General features: G+C 49.3%; 1 protein-coding gene across 3 annotated transcripts in view; it reads left to right on the forward strand.

Moving 5' to 3' along the window:
• SH3GLB2 (SH3 domain containing GRB2 like, endophilin B2) overlaps positions 1-18027 on the forward strand; it is a 41436-nt gene extending 23409 nt beyond the window's left edge. Inside the window, exons 6-11 of one of the 3 annotated variants that reach the window (XM_065418630.1) lie at positions 951-1013; positions 7025-7048; positions 10331-10420; positions 11671-11771; positions 15336-15585; positions 16446-18027. In XM_065418630.1, the coding sequence (XP_065274702.1) occupies positions 951-1013; positions 7025-7048; positions 10331-10420; positions 11671-11771; positions 15336-15585; positions 16446-16553 (636 nt within the window). In that variant the 3' untranslated portion in view covers positions 16554-18027. The remainder of the gene's footprint in view (positions 1-950; positions 1014-7024; positions 7049-10330; positions 10421-11670; positions 11772-15335; positions 15586-16445) is intronic. The other 2 variants (XM_065418631.1, XM_065418632.1) reach the window with 2 other exon arrangements.
• The last annotated feature ends 831 nt before the right edge of the window (positions 18028-18858 follow it).

Raw genomic sequence — 18858 nt, forward strand, 5'->3', positions numbered from 1 at the left:
CCCCCACTTGCATGAAGTACAGGTAGAGAGTCTGCAAATGCTACTGAATAGAGTCCTCTGCCGGCAAGGCGATGGGTTAGATATGCTCCTGTGCACAATGAAGGTGGGATTCTTAAGAGGTTTTGATGTGGTGGTGGGGGTGACTTGTATCGCCCTCCTTTTCACTAAAAGCATGGGTCTCAAGGTGCCAATACCTGAGATGTGAGAATGTGAAGAGAAGTTTGGTGCCTCTGGCAGAAATAGACCCTGGAGGGAGTGGAGCTGGTAGATGAGGCCATGTCTCCACATGGTGTGTGCTAACAGCATCTTGGGTAGAGTAAGTGCACTTCCTCATGAACATAATGCAGGATGCTAGAGCAAACTCTGCCCAGTTATGAGTTTCCTCATACCCCCATTCTGTGGCTGAATTAGCTGCATATTCATCCTTTGTAACCTGTGAGATCCATAGGTTGCAGGTAAGAAGGAACCTCGGAGTCAGTACAAGAGATGCTAAGGCCCTGTCTGCACTGGGCTTGGAAATGTGTTTTGAGTCTTCGCTCTGGGTCCAGCTAAGACCATTTAAAATCCTTCCACATAAGTCAGCCAGACCAGGAACAAATGGCCTTTGTGTCTAGGGCTAGGCTCAAACCACTTCAGAATGTTTCACTCAGACTCTGGTTTGACTTGCTGGTGTAAATGGATCTGCAACTGCTCACCTAGTTGACAGATGAGCCTAGTGTATGCAAGGCCCTCGGTTCAGCTGGAAGTTTTCATGATCTCTTCCTTGCAGCACACCATACTTGTCAGGCTACCTCGCCCCCCAGCCCTCTAGGAGACCAAGTGTGTCTGCCACTATTCTAGGAGCTAATGTTGGGGGCACTGCCAGCCCTTTTCTCCATTCATTGGGAGGACTGATTTCCATTGACTCTTCTGCATGACTTGTACATGAAACTCTATTCCCCCCTCCCTAGGCTGTGCCTGACTTTCAGGAGACTAGACCTCGTAATTACATTCTCTCCGCCAGTGCATCAGCGGTAAGATCACCTCATCTTCTAGACATCTACGTTCTAACCTCTGTGTCTCAACCTGATTTCAACTCAGACCCAGCATTATGCTGTTTTCAACATTTTAATGTGAAATGGGCTGCCCAGGATTCCTTCCTTCCCTCATACCTGACTGTTGCCCTTAGGTGGGAGCAGAGATGTGCTGCAGATAAACCTTGATGGCTAAGGCAGAGTGTTGTGGGTGGAGATGGTGTCAGTGATTGGCAGCTGAGTATTTACTGGCCCTCTTTGTCCTTTCCCAACCCAAACCAGGAATCCTCTGCCAGTGTTTTGGTGGTTCTTGCAGGAACTGGAGAGAGGGAGGAATATAGTCCTTTGTGAGCTGGCTTCCTCCCTCCCCCCACGGACTATTCTATCCATGTGGGGCTAATGCAGGGTTGCTGCCCTGGTGGAGTACAGTGTATGTGGCTCCCTGATCAGAGCAGGACTGCCACCAGCATACTGAAGTTCAGGAGGCTTCTAGTTTAAATTGATTAAGCAAGGGGTAATCCTACAATCCCACTCCTAATGCTTGTTTGCTACCTGTGGCATGAGTGATGTCAGGCCAACAGTACAAGGCCTTTGTCTTTGTTAGAAGTGGAAGAGAGATGGCCTCAAAACTCACCTACTGATTTGGTTTCCCCCATATCAGGAGTCCCTGGCTGGTGGGAGATCTTAGTGGCTAGATGACAACGTTGAGTTGTGCTGGGGGTGGATGAGTTGCCCACTGCCTCTCTAGCATGTTGCGTCAAGTGTGGCTGAACCATCAGTGTCCAGTGCTTTGCTCGAGGCTCCCCATTGCACGATATCCAATCTCTTGTTAAAATGTTGAAAACTTGGTGACTGTCTCGCTTTCTGAACCACTTGTGAAACAACACTGATGCCCCTGTCAGGCTGTGTGACCTGGGACTGGGAGACTGGAAGATGGGTTGTGTAGGCACCAAATGGGGAAGCCCAATGCATAAGCAAACCACAGCCACATGGGAGTGACTTTTTTTAGCTGCAGTTAATTCAGCATATCTAATATGCAACACCCAAACTGGGGAGAAGTGCCTGGGCTGGAACATCAGTGTTGGTTCCACAGGGAATCTGCCCTGACCCTTTTAGATCATGATGCTGGTGCAACATTGTTTTCAATAGGCCAAATTATTCAGTAACTGTCCTGCTAAAAACCTGGAGGAGACTGAGCGAGCAATTGCTGCAGATCTCTCCTTTCTCCTCTGGAGTGGCACTTCCAATCCATTCACAGCTCTGGTTCCCTTGGTGAAGGGTGTGAGACTTTTAATGGCAATGGAGGTATTGCGATAACTAGTTTGGGTACTGGAGAGCAGAGGGGGAAAACAGGACTAGCTCCTTATCAGATGCCTAAATGCTAGTAAGTCCAAAATACTGGAGCGTGCCCTGCATTTCTGCAGATCAGAGACTTGAGAAGCCAAGCCTCTGGATAGGTTGTGACTTCCAGTGTCTTATGGATTTCCATGTCTTGCAGCCGCAGACTAGAAGACTGTAACTGCAGATTGGGCTTGCAATACGTAATCATGGCATTGGCCCATAGAATTCTTCCCCACCTCAAAGCTCAGGTCAAACTCCTCTCTGGTGTAACGCCGTTGACTTACCCACAACATGCTCAGCCCTGCACAGAACTAGCTCTACAATGAGCAGCTCAATCCCTTTAAAAGGCCAACTCTGAGACTAGGGTGCCCTGGGAATTGAGGAAGTAATAGGAGGCTTGGTTGTAAATTCTGTACTATGTCCAATCCAAACTCCTCCAACAGGATTTTTCTTTAGGATTTACCCATTAATAGTGGAATTGCACATGGGCCTTGCCCATAACCACTCCTAGCCCAGTGAGTGAGTTGGTTGGCAAGTGTCTATATTCCATGAAGTGCTTGTAGCAGCGATAGGGCTCTGGCTGTTTGTTCTGTGTGTGTTCGCAAGTGCTTGTGGCATTTTCTTCTGCAACTAGTAGCCTCAGTTGGCAGCAACAAGAAGGTGGATGGAGAGGAAGTGCCACCTTGGCCTCTCTCTGCACTGAGCAGGGATCCTGGTGGTACCTCTAGGAAGGCTTAGTCCACCCTGGCTAGCTGGAGAGATGCTAATTGAGCTTCCCTGCCCAGTGCAGACAGGGCCACCTTAGTAACTGTGGAGGTTTCTCTTGCCAGCTTGGAATCCCAGCATCCATCCCAAAGGGCCTGGCATCCCAGTGGGGAAGGAACTCTACACGCTGTTGCTCTGCTTCTCTTCTAGGCCCAACTCCCATGTGCCTCTGCTGTTTGTGACCTGATGTTAACCCTTTCACTCCTGCAGTTGTAGCTGCTAATCTTGCTTTTGTTTCTCCCTCCTCCTCTCTGGAGGGAGGGATTGTTGTCTCCAGAAGGTAACAGGCTTGGTTTTTGTGCATGAGCGAGTGAGCAAATGAGTCAGCATGTTCCCAGCTTCTCATGATTCTAAACTGCAGACACTCGGGGCAAGCCAGATGCAACTTGGACAGAGCTGGACTCGCACTTCAAAAGTCTGTCTCTCTATTTGTGGGAGAGAAGAGGTGTACAATGGTCCTGGATGACCTCACCCTATCTGATCCTCCGGAAAAAAGGGATGTGCCTAGGGAAAATTCTTGTTAACTCTTAGGCCACCCTGCCCCTAGTCTCTCAGCTGTGTCCTGAGCTGAAGTGTAGGAGCTAAGGAGCAGCCCCCCTCCCTTGCTCTGTTGTCAGACTGCAGAATAATCTGCACTCAGATGGATCAGGTCTCCCTTCTTGGATGATGCTGGTTTGGCCACTCACCATGCTCTGTACTCGTAGGACAGGCTCTAAGGAAAACCTATTGCATAGCCCTAAAGAGGGTTCCTCAGGCTCCAGCTAGGCTTCTGAGAACGTCAGTTGGAGCTTTCTGCTGAAACAGCTGAGCTGTCTCTCTTGGTGTGGGAGGGAGTAGGGAGGTAAGGTAGCACTGCATTCAGCCTTTCCCAGTCTCATCAGCCCTGTGCCACTCATTGCCCATGATGGTGTTGGGGGGGATCTGGTGCCTTGCTGAGGTGTTTTAATGCATGACTGCCTACAGCCACATGGCCAGCTAGCCAGCCACACACCTGCTTGGAACTCTTATGCTCTAGAGAAGTGCAGGGTACTAATTGGATAACTTCACAAGTGCAGCCAGTTGGGCTCCCGAAAACCTTGAGCAAATGGCAGAGATTCTATCTGGTAAAGGGCAGTGGTACGCTTTGATAGCGTATGGGGGTGGGAAGGTCTGACCTCTTCTACTAATAAGAGCAGCATGAATCTGAGAGGTCTATCACTGCCTCTGCTGAGCAAGTAGCTGTTTCTAGCTGGACAGACCTCAGAGAATGAGCCTATTAACCCATGAATACCTGCTTAGAATAACACTTCCACAGGGTTAAAGAGATGGAGATCCCACTACCTAATGGGAAGGGAGGGTTGGTGCTTGTGGAAACATCATGAGGCAGAAGATGTGCATGTTGCTCCACAAGGCTAAACAGAGGTCATAGGCCCTGTACTGATGTATATGTGCTAGAGTGGGATTTCCATCTACTGCCTTTTGATAGAAGCCTTTTGAAGAGCATTTACTCATCTTCCCTGTGTTGCTTTAACTGCCTGTAGGAAGTCCATGCATGGACTCTTGCCCTGCTCCCACTGTCTTCTGTGGCTGCTGGGGTTGGGATGAGAGCATCTGGCTTATATTGGAATTGGGTTTGATTTATTTTTTTCCAAGTGTGGGGTGTTAAGGTCTTTGTGGGCCCAGCTTAGTAGCTGAGTGTACAAAGGTTTCAAAGACCATATTAGACAAGTAGCAAGAGTCTCCAGTGCAGTCCTGGGGGAAGCTCTCCAGGGCTGGTTTAGGCAGCACAAAGTTGGATTAAAGATGAACACTGGTGACTAGTGCACTAAATACATAGCTAGACAGGGTTAGACGGGAGGGAGAGCCCAATACTTAAAGCAATGGACAAACCTGTGTGCTGAGACTGGAGCCCTAGAACAGGGCACTGGAGCCCCATGGAGCTGTCAGATTTCTGGAGTCTCTCTCCGTCACTGTCCACAAACAGCTCTGGCTTTCAATGCAGGGTATTGTGGTGAGATGGCTAGTTTGTGTGTACCACTGCCTTCTGCTGGATAGATTCAAAACGGCTATCTTTTTATCATAGGCCCTCTACTGCTGGAGATGCCACTCTAGCCCAAGCCCTTTTGTAAAAGGGTCTTCACTCCTGCATTAGGAGGATATGGGCCTTTCTGGCCAGGAAATTCTAAGCAGTGACATCATGCAGTGTAGCTACAAAAGTAACTTACAAATTCCTCTACATCAAGGTAACACTATGGGTGGTCAAGCTTAAGCCAGTGCCAGGAGGAGTGTGCTGCATCCTAACAGGGCCAGAGGTCACTCTGCAGTGCCTGGCTACCAATTTCTCCCCTCATTAGGGCCCCTGAACTCAGTCCGTGGGTAACTGCAACATTTCCCTCCTGTGGGTCCCATTTTTTGAGTCCTTTCACACTGGTCTTCCATGCCCCAGTTCAGTCGCTCTCCTGGGTCGGGAGTCCCCAGAGATGGGTCCCAGTTCAGTATCTCCGGCTTTACCAGACTGGAGCTCAGCCCTCTGGCTTCTAGGCCACTAAACCCTTCTCCCAGTTTGCTGCAGTTCTTGTCTCGGCTCCTTTGGTATCTCTCTCTTCTTCCCCGCCCCCCCCCCCCCCCCCCCCCCCCCTGGTTAGTCAATAGTAATTATGTGTGTGGCTGTGCTGGAGGGGAAACTTCTGACCATGGGAAAGACAAGGCCAAGGACCCTCTGGGGTGGATCAATATGTTTTTCTGCCTGTTCTCGTCCCTCTCCTGTTGCTGTGTTTTTTGTTTTTGTTTTGTGTTGACTGTTATGTTTCATACCTCCAAGCCAGATCCCAGAGAGCAGCTGACTGTGCCGCCCTACCCCGGGAGTTAGTGGGGAGGATGGGAGATGACTCCTTCTAGGAGCAGACGAGCCTCTTCCTCTGACAGAGGCCAAGCTCCAGCAGGCCTGGGAAGGGGAGCTAGGGTTCAGTGCTGCCTTCCTCCTATGAAGGACAAACTTGGCTACGAACACCCATATCTGCCCCCCCCACCCCATGGGATGCTTTGAACTAGCCAGAGAGACAGAGCAGCCTGGATTCCATGTAGCTTTTCCTGTTCTCCCTGAGCTATAGATCAGTGGGTGAGGGACTCCTTTAAACTGTCACAACCACTCACTTGGCTGCACATGCCCCCCGCCAGGCCATGGCGAACTGTCTGCACTAGCCCTGTCTCTCTGCAGACGTTGCTCGGTTTTACACCCGTGCCCCCCACCAGCATTCTGGAAGAGGCTGTCCTTCAACTCCTGCCCCACCTTAGCTTGAGGGGTGCAGATCATTGCATTGTTGAGCTATTCTGACCTTGCTGTTTAGAGATCTTCACTCTATCCATCCCTCCACCTCTGCCCATCCCAGCTCTTGCATTCTGTTCTGGCCAGGGCTTATTTCATACTTGTATTGTAGAAGCCCACTCCCTGCCTAGGAGCCCTATCGTGCTAGGTGCTGTACCCTGACAACTAAGAGGATTCCTCTCTCAGGGTCACACTGAGGACTTGGCTACATGAGGAGTCATTCTGGAATAGCTATTGTTAAACTGCTCTGGTTTAATGTTCTCCGTGAGATTCTCGGCAATAAGAGCATCCACACAGGACATTAATCCAGAATAAGGCAGGGTATGAATTCAAAACACATTGAGTCCTGACGATCCTCCATGTGTAGACATCTCCTGAGTTTGAGGATATGGGTGCAGGGAGGTAGGGAGGAGTGCAAAATGGGCTCCTTGAGGAAGGTGTCCTTTCTGGGGCAGAAGGCTGCCTGCTGCTGCTGGGTGAAGGGCTGGCTTGTTCCTGGAGTTAGTTCTGTGGAGTATCCGCACCAATTGCTGTTATTGCCGAGTGCTTCTTGAAGTCTCCAACACTGATCTCCTTTCCTGTTGCTCTGTGGCCCCACCAGCTCTGGAGCGACGAGGTGGAAAAAGTAAGTACACAGGTGAAAAAGTGCTGGAAATGTTAATGAGTGGGATGGGAGGCAGAACACACATCCTGCAGACTTTGTCCTCCAAATGTGGAGCGGGTGCTTGATCAAGGGTGTCACTGCTCTTTGCAGGCTAAAAGCAGAGATGTTAGCTCTGTCCCCTGGGAGCTTCCCACTGGGGTTAAGTGATGAGGTGATGAGCAAGAGAACTGTAACTAGCTAACTCTAATGCTAGTAGGACTGGCAAGGAAGCAATTTGACCACATCTGCATATCTCCAGGACCTGCCCATTTGTCTTGCCTAATAAGGCCTCAGCATCTGAAAAAATTAGGCTCCCTGTGTATAATACAAGGCAGTCTTAGGAGCTCCCTGCGCTGCCATGCTAGCAGCAGAGCCAATGCACTGTAATGGTACATTCAGCTCCTTTCCTGCAGCACAAACTCCTCCCACCTCAATATACAGGCACCATTAAGAGCCATCTTTTCTGTTTGTTCTGGAGGAATTGGGCCTGACTAGGAGCTGAGTCTAGACCGAAGTAACAGAGAGGAAGGGATTCCCACTAACACCCTAGATGGTCCTTTCGAGAAGCTGTGTAGCGCAGAAAAGTGAGCCAGAGAGCATTTCCCCTCTCAGAGTAAAGGTGGTTCTGTGTAGGAGACATGTCTCTATGTTGCCTGTCTTGGCTTGAGGGGGATGGGCAATAAACCAAAGTTGCTCCTTTGGAGTATTCAGCAGCATAAATTCACACTATAAAAAGGCAGAGATGTGGCCGGTATGTGACCGCACATAATTGGGTATTGACCTTCTGTATAGGACCTCAGAATAGTCGGGTGCTGAACAGAGATTAGATACCTGCCTAGCACATCAGAAGGGCTATGACCATGCTCAAAAGTGGTGATACTTCATCTCTTGGCAATCCAGGGTGCTCTCGTATATCTCTGCATCTTTAACCTGATCCCTAGTGAATGTGTCCAGATCCCCAAATTTCCATGGAGCCTGGCCTGCCATGATCATGTCCTCTAGAGAGCAGACTGAACGAGCTGGTTAGAGCTGAAATGCATTGGTGGAATTGTACAGGAGGAAGTGTTAATTCCTTTACACCACACCTGGTACCAATCAGGGCCACTGGCCTCTTCCATTAGATGCATGTAACTCCTCATGTTTAGCACCAAAACATGAACTAGCTACTATCCCCCTGACTTTCCCTATATTATAGAACTCTCTTAATGCTCCTCAGATCTCTAGGCAAACATGCTAGGAGCCAGTTCAGGATGTCCCCAAGACATCCCCAGATCTTGGATGGGACAAGACATGCCGTTCTCTCCCACCCCCCCCCCCACCCCCCCTTCAAGCCCCAGTTGCTGGCAGCGATTGCTGGGTGTGTGAGAGCAAACTGTAGCTTGTGTGGCTGCCTGCCAATGAAATCCTTGGCTCTGCCCAATGGAATGGAGCCAGGGTTGCCCACCAGAACACTCAGCTCTGTCTGTAGCCAACTGTTTCCCAAAGGTCTCACTGCAGGTGCACAATACACCACTGCTGATGCTCCCTGAAATCTATTTTTCCCCCCTAAACAATCTCCTTTCACAGAGGATGCAAGAAACTGTTCAATCGGATTGGCTTAAAATAGAGGCCAATCTTCCAAGAGGGTTTGTTGGAGTACTCTTATCCACATTGTGCTAGAGTAACATTGGATCCAAGGCAGTGGGCCACAGCAATCTCTCTGCTTTAAAGCAAAGCTTGATTTGCATGTATAAACTCCGGACTTCTTTTGGAGGTGATGACGCATCCTAGGAAATATACTGAGTTCCAGCCTCAAGCTATTAAAAAAACCTACTAAGGGCTTGACTGTGTAGGGAAACTGACCAGAATAACTGTTCTGTAATATCTCCCTGTGTGGACACTTACTCCAGGCACCCCAAAAAAGTGTCAGCACAGAGCTATTCTGGTCAATTTCCCCATGTCAACCAGCCCTAAGAGGAAACTGGCCATGGCCCAGGTAGCACTGTTGAGGTTCTCACACAAGTTCTTGGCTAGCATGCTCCACTTATCTCCTATCAGGGTATGTCCTCCCCACCCCACCCTGGCCCCAAAACAAATCCTCCGACTGCTCTAATTGCACTGAATGTTACTTTGGAAATATCTGTTTGGGCATCGTTCCAGCATTGCAAACCACCCATTAATTTGTAAGCGTGCTGTCTGCAAGGCCAGTTATGGCTCTGATTTTGCATATTAATTACTCTGTCTGGCAGGGCTTTGGCTTTTACATTCAAAGCCCTCATCTAATTCTACAATCTCTCCTCCCACATGGGCAGCAGCGCTGGCAAGTGGGGTGTTTCCTCCCAGGGCCTCTGCTGCAGAGTTGTCTTGTAGCTGATGTTTTTGGGCCTGATCTTGTGCTAACATGAGTTCAGAGCAGCTCCCTGGAAGCCTCTGGAATCTGACTAGTGTTAAATTCTTAGTTACCCATTGAGAAACCCCCTACAATTGCCCAAGAACTGCTGGGGAAAAGGTAAGACACTCCTCCGAGCTGGGCTGCAGAAACCCCTCCAGCTCTGTGGTTCTCTAGGCTTAGGTGGGGGGCAGAAGGAGCAGCATCCCCTGCAACTCCCATGGGAATGCTGAACTGCCAGGTGCCCTTCCACACAGTGACCCTCTCCATGGAGAGGCACTGGCTGTCCAATTCCGGTGGCGCCCTCCTACCCATAGACAATGGGGGTTTTTTTGGGGGGGGGGGGGTTAGTGAAGGACTGGCCCTATGAATGCTTAAAGATCCATAAGGCCTGCCCATGCTCTAACTTCAGTGGGATGGGAGAGTTGCACCACCCGCTCTTTCCCATCATGGATTAGTCTCCATGGCCTCCAGGTTGCCGCTGTCCTGGGGAAGGGCTGATCTAGGAGGCGATGGGCTATAAATAGGCATTGCAGACTCTGCTGCAGACATGGAGGCTTGGGACCTAGCTTTCAAGAGTGGCCACTGACTCTTGGCAGCCCAGTCCCACCACTGCCATAAGCCAGGTGCTCAGAGTTCTGAGCGCGCACAGCTCCCGGGGAGTCCAGGGGCGCTCTGCACCTCTGCATACCAGGATCCATGCATCTGATGTTGGGCTTCACAAATGGAGGCATTCGATCAGTAGCCACCTCTGTAAATGTGTCCCTACTTCTCTCCTTCTGGTGGCGGGAGGGGTCTATAGCTGGTCTCCAGCTTGTTCCAGGAGAGAAAGGAAGCTGGACCCAGCCTTCCCCTCTGCAGCCCAGGAAACACATCATGCTCCCTTTGTCTTGCAGGCAGAACACGAGCTCCGGGTGGCCCAGACTGAGTTTGATCGGCAGGCAGAATTGACACGCCTCCTGCTGGAGGGGATAAGCAGCACACATGTGAGTTCCCATGGGGCAAGTGGTCTGAGACGAAGGACCTATAGTGTCCTTCTAGATCAGGGGTGGGCAAACTTTTTGGCCCGAGGGCCACATCTGGGTATGGAAATTGTATGGCGGGCCATAAATCCATACCTCAACCCCCAATTTCGTGAGCGAGGCGGTGAGGGCTCCAGCTGGGGGTGCAGTCTCTGGGCTGGGGCCAGAAATGAGTTCAGGGTGGAGGAGGGGGCTCTGGGCTGGGGCCGAGGGTTTTGGAGGGCGGGAGGGGAATCAGGGATGGGGCAGGGGGTTGGGGCACAGGAAGTGGTTGGGGGTGCAGGCTCTGGGTGGCACTTACCTTAAGCAGCTCCCAGAAGCAGCGGCATGTCCCCCCATGCGGCTCCTGTGCAGCCAGGCAGCTCTGCGTGCTGCCCTGTCTGCAGACGCCGCTCCCATTGGTCACCATTCCTGGCCAATGGGAGCTGTGGGGGTGGTGCTTGGGGTGGGGGCAGCATGCTTAACTCCCTGGCTGCCCCTACACATAGGAGCTGGAGGGGGGACATGCTGCTGCTTCTGGGAGCTGTGTGGAGTGTGGCAAGCCCTGACCCTGCTCCCTGGCAGGAGCTCGAGGGTTGGATTAAAAAGTTTGGAGGGCTGGATATGGCCCCCGGGCCATAGTTTGCCCACTCCTTTTCTAGAAGGATTCTGGGATGATGTTGAGCCTGTCTGTAGAGGGATGGGAGGAGGAGACACACAATGTAATGCCCAAGTTCATGGAGTAAACTGAGGCCTTAGTGCAAACCTCGAGTGCTCAAGGCAGGGGCATAATGAGCCATGTACATTGTGCTATAGAAATAACACAATCCTACCAAGCGCGTACAGCTCTGCAGGCATCCGTGCACTTCGCCAAGTTGGAGAAGCCTGGCTCTTCCTAGTATCTAGAGTGAGTAACGTGAGCTGTGGGGACTAACCAGCTGAGCTCCTAACCCTGTGCTCAGTCATCTAGAACACCAGGCACAAGCTCCAGTCGAAGAGACCCCATCCACTTGTTCCTACAGAGTCCCCAAACTCCTAGATGGAAGCCTCTGGTACAAAAACACCTCTTGATTAAATCTTAAATACCATCCTGCACCTCTCTGCCCATGCACATCTCAGCTGCCACTTCCCTATACTAGAAGTGTGTGTCTCTGTAGGGAGGGGTTCCTCTGTGCCGCTGCACCTTAGCTCTAGGTCACAAACAGACCAGCTGACAATCTGTCTTCTCCCTTCAGGTGAATCACCTTCGCTGTCTCCATGAGTTTGTAGAAGCTCAGGCTACCTACTATGCTCAGGGCTACCAGTACATGCTGGACCTGCAGAAGCAGCTGGGCAGGTATGGGATGGGGCCTCCTTGCCTTTGAGGCATCATTTCCTGGTCTCTCGGCATTCTCCACCTCTGCAACCCCACACAAACTCGAGGTTAGGTTTAAAAATCAGGCCCTTAAAGCTTTATTTCTGGGAGAGCTCCTCTGAGCAACCTTTGTAATGGGGAATCCTGATCATGCTGCCTAGGCCCAAAGGGATTGGGGTGGTTTTATTAAGTGTTTAATTGCAGGGTTCACCTTTCTAAATGGATCTGTAAGAGACTTGGAACCAGGCTGGATTAACAGCTCTTTGGGACTAACGTCTGTACCCATGCAATGAGCATGCACTGTTGGAACACCTGCTAGAGAGCTGGCTGTGGGGGTGAGGGGTATTCCTTGGCTAATTGCCAGTGCAGTCGGACTTGACCAGGTGGGTCTGTGGCTGCAGAATGACTATTTGCTTTGCTTTCCTTTCCATGCCTGCAGCTCCAAAGGAGAAATGTAAGTAAGATGCCCTAGATCAGGGGTAGGCAACCTATGGTACATGTGCCAAAGGCAGCACGCGAGCTGATTTTCAGTGGCACTCACACTGCCTGGGTCCTGGCCACCAGTCTGGGGGTCTCTGCATTTTAATTTAATTTTAAATGAAGCTTCTTAAACATTTTAAAAACCTTATTTACTTTACATACAACAATAGTTTAGTTATAAATTATAGACTTCTAGAAAGAGACCTTCTAAAAACATTAATGTATTACGGGCATGCGCAACCTTAAACTAGAGTGAATAAATGAAGACTCGGCACACCACTTCTGAAAGGTTGCCGACTCCTGCCCTAGTTGATACGATCAGGAAAGCTCTTCATCTTCTCTGGTCACATTAATCCTGTATTAACTGGGGGCGGGGAGGGAGGGGTCTGGAATAGCTGTTAGTCCACACAGGCCCCAAGGAGTGTCTGACTGAAATGGTGCTGAACATGACTTGGTCTGGCACTGAGCATGAATGGAAGAGCTGCTGTACTGGGTCATACCATGGTCCATCTTGCCGAGTATCCTGTCTGGTGGCCAATCCCAGAGCTTCAGAAGGCGCGTACAGAACAGGGCAATTATGAAATGACCTTTTCCTGACTTCTGGTAGTCAGAGGGTTAGGGCTGCCCCAAGCATGTGGCTGCATCACTGACCATTTTGGCTAATAGCCATTGATGGACCTAGCCTCCATGAACTTATCAGTCTTATTTTTTGAACCCAGTTCTAGTCTTGACCATCACAACATCCCACGGCAATGCATTCAACAGGTTAGTTGTGCATTGTGTAGGAAAAAGTACTTCCTCTTGGTTGCATTAAACTTGCTGCCTATTAATTAGGTGACCCCTGGTTTTTGTATTGTGGGAAGGGGTAAATAACACTTCTCTTCTGTACCATTCATGGTTTTATCTCCATCATAATCTTCCCCCAGAGAGTTAGCCCTCTAAGATGAACAGCCCTAATATTTTTGTCTCCTTAGACGGAAGCCATTCCATACCCTTGAATCACCTCTGTTGCCCTTCTCTGAACCTTTTCCAGTTCCACTACATCCTTTTTGGGATGGGGCAACCAGGACTAAACATAATAGTCAGGTGTGGGTGCACCATGAATTTATATAGTGGTATGATATTTTCTGTCTTGTTTCCTGTTCCTTTCCTAGTAGTGCCTAACCTACTTTTTAGCCTTTCTGACACATCTATATATACAGAATAATGGAATTTGCTTTCCAGTGTGCCTTTTTAAATTGTTTGCCATTTTGTTGCCTATCCATCCAATTTTGTGAGACCCTTGCCCTCTGCTTTGGACTTGACTATCTTGAATAATTTTGTATTGTTGGCGCACACTGCCATTTCACTGTTCACACCCTTTTCCAGATCACTTAGGAATATGTTGAACAGCACAGGTCCCAGTACAGATCCTTGGTCAGGGGAACCCCACTGTTCATCTCTCTCCATTGTGAAAAATGACCATTTATTCCTACTGTTTCCTATTGTTCAACCAGTTACTGATCCTTGAGAGGACCTTCTCTTATCCCATGGCTACTTAGGCTGTGGCTATGCTAGGGAGCTTACAGTGGCATTGATGCAGCTGCACCAGTATAAGCTCTCTAGTGTAGCCATTGTATACTGATGGGAGAGCTCTCTCCTGTCAGCTTAACTACTCCAGCACCCGCGAGCGGCGGGAGCTATATTGGCGGGAGAAGCTCTCCTGCTGACCAAGCGTTGCCCACACTAGCGCTTATGTCAGCATAAATTGTCACTTGCGGGGTGGCTAATGCACATCCCTGAGAGATAATTTGTTGATTTAAGCTGTCGTGTAGCCTTAGTTTCCTTAAGAGCCTTTGAGGGACCTTGTCAAAGGCTTTCTGGAGGTCCAAGTACGCTGTATTGATTGGATCACCCATATCCCTGTGCTTGTTGACTCCCTCAAACAATTCTAATGGATTTGTAAAGGGAAGTCATGCCTCCCCCAAGCTGACTCTTCCCTGACTAATCATGTTTGTGTCTGATCATTCTGCCAATTTGCTTGGTACTGAAGTTAGGCTCACCAGCCTGCAATTGCCAGGATCTCCTCTGGAGGGGGGGGGGGGGGGGTGTTGCATTAGTTACCTTCCAATCATGTTGGTACAGAGGCTGATTTCAGTGATAGGTTGCTTTCTAGTTAGTAGTTCTGCAATTTCATGTTTGAGTTCCTTGAGAACTTCTGGGTGAATACCAACCATCTGGTCCTGGTGACTTATTACTGTTTTTAATTAATCAGTTCTAAAACCTCTTCTATTGACACATCAATTTGGGACAGTACTTCTGATTTGTTACTCACATCAGAACTATTCTTTTTGGGCATCTCTCCCACCCCCTCTGCAATGAGGATCAATGCAGAGAATTCATTTAGCTTCTCTGCAATGTCCTTCTCTTCCTTGAGTGCTACTTTAACAGCATGGTTTAATGGCATGTTACACATGACCAGCCATGGGTGCAGTTTAACTTTAATTACCGTAAGCCACTGGTGGAGCCCAGAACTCCTCTGAGTGCTGGTCCAGTGCTCTAGCTGCTTGGCCACACTGCCTCGCTTTACCCTTTCACCACAAGAAATCAAGACTCAAATCTGTCTCGAGTTAAAACTATTGTGGCATTCTCGGTCAGTCCATCTCCAATCTACAGCACAGCTGGGGGTGGCTTCTGCTGAGCCTCCGATGGGAGGACGGGCAGTGCTGCTGCTGAGGGTTCAGGTGCATTGGCAGTGCTGTAGAGCAGCGCTGCAGTGGGGACTGGAGAACCATCTGTTATGCTCTTGTAAACATTAACACTGCGCTCCAAAGTGTGACTCAGTGACAAGACCGTCCCCATAAGCTACAAACAAGCACATTTTGTGTAACGTGAACATTAGGAGAGAAATAGAGCGGCTTGATTGGACGCTCAGCAATGTTCTGCATCTCTAGTTACCCTAGCTGCTGGCTCAGAGCCCCCTTTGGGCGCAGTTCGCTAGTCAGAATCATGAACCGACAGGCTACTTCTCTTGTGCAATGCTGGAGCCTCGCTAACTTGCCTCTTCCTCTTTTCCCCCTTATTAAGATTTCCAGGTACATTTGTGGGCAATGCAGAGTCCACATCGCCTCCCCCAGCTACCACCTCTCCCACCACTGTTTCTGCCACCATTCCTGTTGTGCCCACTGTAGGCAGGGCACCTAACCCTGCCACAGCTGTTGAGGGGGCACTGAACCTGAGTGATGTCAAGCCTCCAGCCAGCGGGACCCGGAAGGCCAGAGTTCTCTATGATTATGAAGCGGCTGACAGCAGTGAGCTGGCGCTATTAGCGGATGAGGTTGGTATCTGTTCCTTGAACTCTCAGCTGCTCCCACTCCGTTTGGCATTGCTGCACAATAGTGCTGGATCGGGGCTTGGCAAGGCCCTTGGGACTAGCAACTCCTCAGCCTTTTCACTAGTGGGGCTAGTAAGTGAGAGCCTGACTCTCTTCTCACTTACACCAGTGTAAATTGGGACTAACTCCTACTGCAGTTAGTAGAATGACAGCAGTGAAGAGGAGACTGGGTCCAAGTTCTGTGATGCAATGGCTACACCCCTGTTGCGTCCTTTTGCTCCCACTGAAGTCTCTCTATTGCCATTAATGCACTAAGGCCTGGATACGTTATCCAAAGAATTCCTTCAGCTGCCTTGTCTCACCTAACCAAGCCCGTGGGTTAGATAAAAAGGCCGATCACTTGTTCTTTAACTCTCTGGTGCTGAGGGCTGAATGGGACAGTCCTCAACCACTGGACAGGTAGAAAAGTCTTGGGGTAGTTCAGAGCAGGCTGAAGTTTTAAGCAACTTCATGGCAATGCCTCTGAAATCCCTTCTGCCATCAGTGAGGGGGAATGTCTGAGCGCAGAGCTGCAGCCTGACACAAGTGTGCTTGGCAGAGACAATATGGGGTGGCTTGAAGTCCTGCCATGACTAAACAACGTACAAACTTGGAAGCCTCTGAAAGGTCCTTGGGGAATTCCCAGGCAAGAGTCTGTCTACTAGTGGGACTAACTCAAAGGAGGCTTTGGGGAAAGAACTAGAGAGATGCTGGGAAACACTAGGGGGAACTAGGTGGGTATTGCAGGAAATAAATCACAAACCTAATTCTATTCTTGGCTCCAAATGAGGAATGAGACTTCATCTAATTCTCTTCTCTCCCAGATGATCACAGTGTACAGCCTGCCAGGGATGGATCCAGACTGGCTCATAGGCGAGCGGGGTAACCAGAAGGGCAAAGTTCCTGTCACCTACTTAGAACTGCTCAGTTAAATGCTGCCGGGAAGGAGAATCTACAAGCAAAATGCAACCCTCCATGTCCTGGCATTCTTCATGAGACCATTGCTCTCTTCAGGGTCAACTCACTCACAACTAACATGGGAATTGGGAGGAAAAGACTAGGCTGATGGTGGGTGGGGGAGGAAGGGTCACTTCACCTTTCAAGGCCCCTAGAGCTGAATTCATTAACTGTCCACACAGCCTGCTTTGAGGGTTAGTTGTAAGGGTCGTGTGGTGTGTTGGGGTTCCCTCTACTGATCCCTTTCCCCCTGCCCTGCTTGTGTTAACTGTGGTGGCTTTCCAGGAAACAGCCCTGTCTCTTCTTTCTCAACAGCTGCTCATGGCATTTGAGACCAAATGTATTTTCTTTTGTGTTCAGCATCTTAGCGCCTTTCTCTTCTCAGAGACTCTTTACCAGGGTACTCTTGCTTGGGCCACATCATTGTATGCATTCCAGTGGGGGCAAAGGCGCTGGGTCTCTTTCCAAAATGCTAACACTGGCATGTTCTAACAAGAATAGAGGCCAAGGCCATGAGGAGCTGTATGGAATATAGCTGTATTTGGATAGCATGTGTCTGTAAAAACACAATTCCCCATCCACAGCACTCCTTTACCCACTGAGGGAACAATAAAACAGGGCTACTATAATGGTGCTTGGTGGCTGCTGCCTGGCACAGAATGACTCGTTGTTAAACTTTCTTCCAGTTTCACTAATCTAATGACCCAAGGCCAGTACTGCACGAATGAAACCACCTTTCAGTGCAAAGGAACATGCATCTTGCTTGCATTTCCTCCAAGCAATGGACTGAGTTTACAAGCCTTTAAAAAAGCTTTTGCTCCTTGTTGTTGTCCAGGCTCACTACTCTTCTTGGTGTTTTTTGTGGGGGGTGAGGTTTAGCCTGCTAGTCTGTCTTAACAAGTAGATGAACTTAAATGCTCTTGTCCCATCCAGCTGGTAGTGAACAGACCTAGTGCATCCTAGCACAGCATGTGGGATGGGTCCTCTTACACTTTGTATATTCACAATGAGCCTCTTACTACTTCATATGCCAAGCGGCTGTTATTTGGTTCTGCTTTCTCATCCCTCCCATTTTGCTGTCCAGGGTACCCTTGTAACTTGAACCATCACAAATACTGAGGAGGTGAATGGATGAAGTAGTAAAGACACCTTGGTCTGAAAGCTCTCCCTATGAGGTGATGTGCTCAACAGCTAAGGGATTTAGATGGCAAAATGAAATTGCTTTGGCAGCTCAAACCATGTAGAAGCATTCAACTGCACTAAGATCTTTGTTCACTACCCCTCCCCTGGTGGGTCTAGACAGACACTGACTTGCTTGTTTATCCACTGATCTTTTGCACTCTTCCTTGACTGCTTTGTGACCATCCTAATGTAATAGGGCACAGAGCACCTGTGTATATAGGGCTCTTGGTTTTCAGCATTTATTTGCCAATAAATAACCAGTCTGCCCTCCTGACTCAGTATCTTGTGTGGGTTCCATACCACTTCACTTTCCAGCTAGCAGTGAACAGTACAAAGTGGGGTAATGTAACTTAAGAGCCATGCAATACTGTTACAGTACTGAGATGTGTCATAAGTCTGAGATTAAAGACTCTGAATCCTCTGGCACTTCTCCTTTTTATCTCCCACCCTATTAGCTTAAACTAAAGTTCAGTGTGAAGCTTTCCACATGTGCTAGTGCTGTTTTAATGTCTGCTTGTGGGAATAAGCTATGACCTTACTAGCAGTCAGTTCTGCATGCTGCTCTTGAAATGTGGGGTTTAGAGAAGGCAGTGTGCCCCTCCCCTTGTAGTAGAATCTGGTATAGAAGTGAACTAGGCTGGCAACTTGAATTAACAAGGAACAGCTGCTATCTCTAAGCTGTTTCCCTAGCCCAGACCACAGGTGTGGTTTATAAAGAATATAGCAGCCACACTCTGGTCTGGTAACATTTCCAATCTCACTGTTCTGGGCTTGACTATTCCTTTGCCAGTATAAGCTCTGTAGTTGTTGCTGACTTACCCTAAAATTTGTCCCTGATCCACAGTGGGGAAGTTCCAAGAATACCCTGCTACTTGTTCACTTAGTCTCCTTACTCAAGTGTTGGTCTGTCTTGCATTTAACAAATACAAACCCAAGCTCTTCTTAGGCTTTAATGATCCCTGTGACCACCATGGACACAGGTGTTAACTTCCCACCCTGGGCTATTCCTCAGCAGTAAGCCAGACTGAAAGCCATGCTGTGGCTTGTAGTCTGTACTCCCTTAGAATATCTCCTAATGGTGGCAAGAGCCTCCCCCAA

This window comes from Emys orbicularis, chromosome 18, assembly GCF_028017835.1.
Source record: "Emys orbicularis isolate rEmyOrb1 chromosome 18, rEmyOrb1.hap1, whole genome shotgun sequence".
In the NCBI taxonomy this organism is placed as follows: Eukaryota; Metazoa; Chordata; order Testudines; family Emydidae; genus Emys; species Emys orbicularis.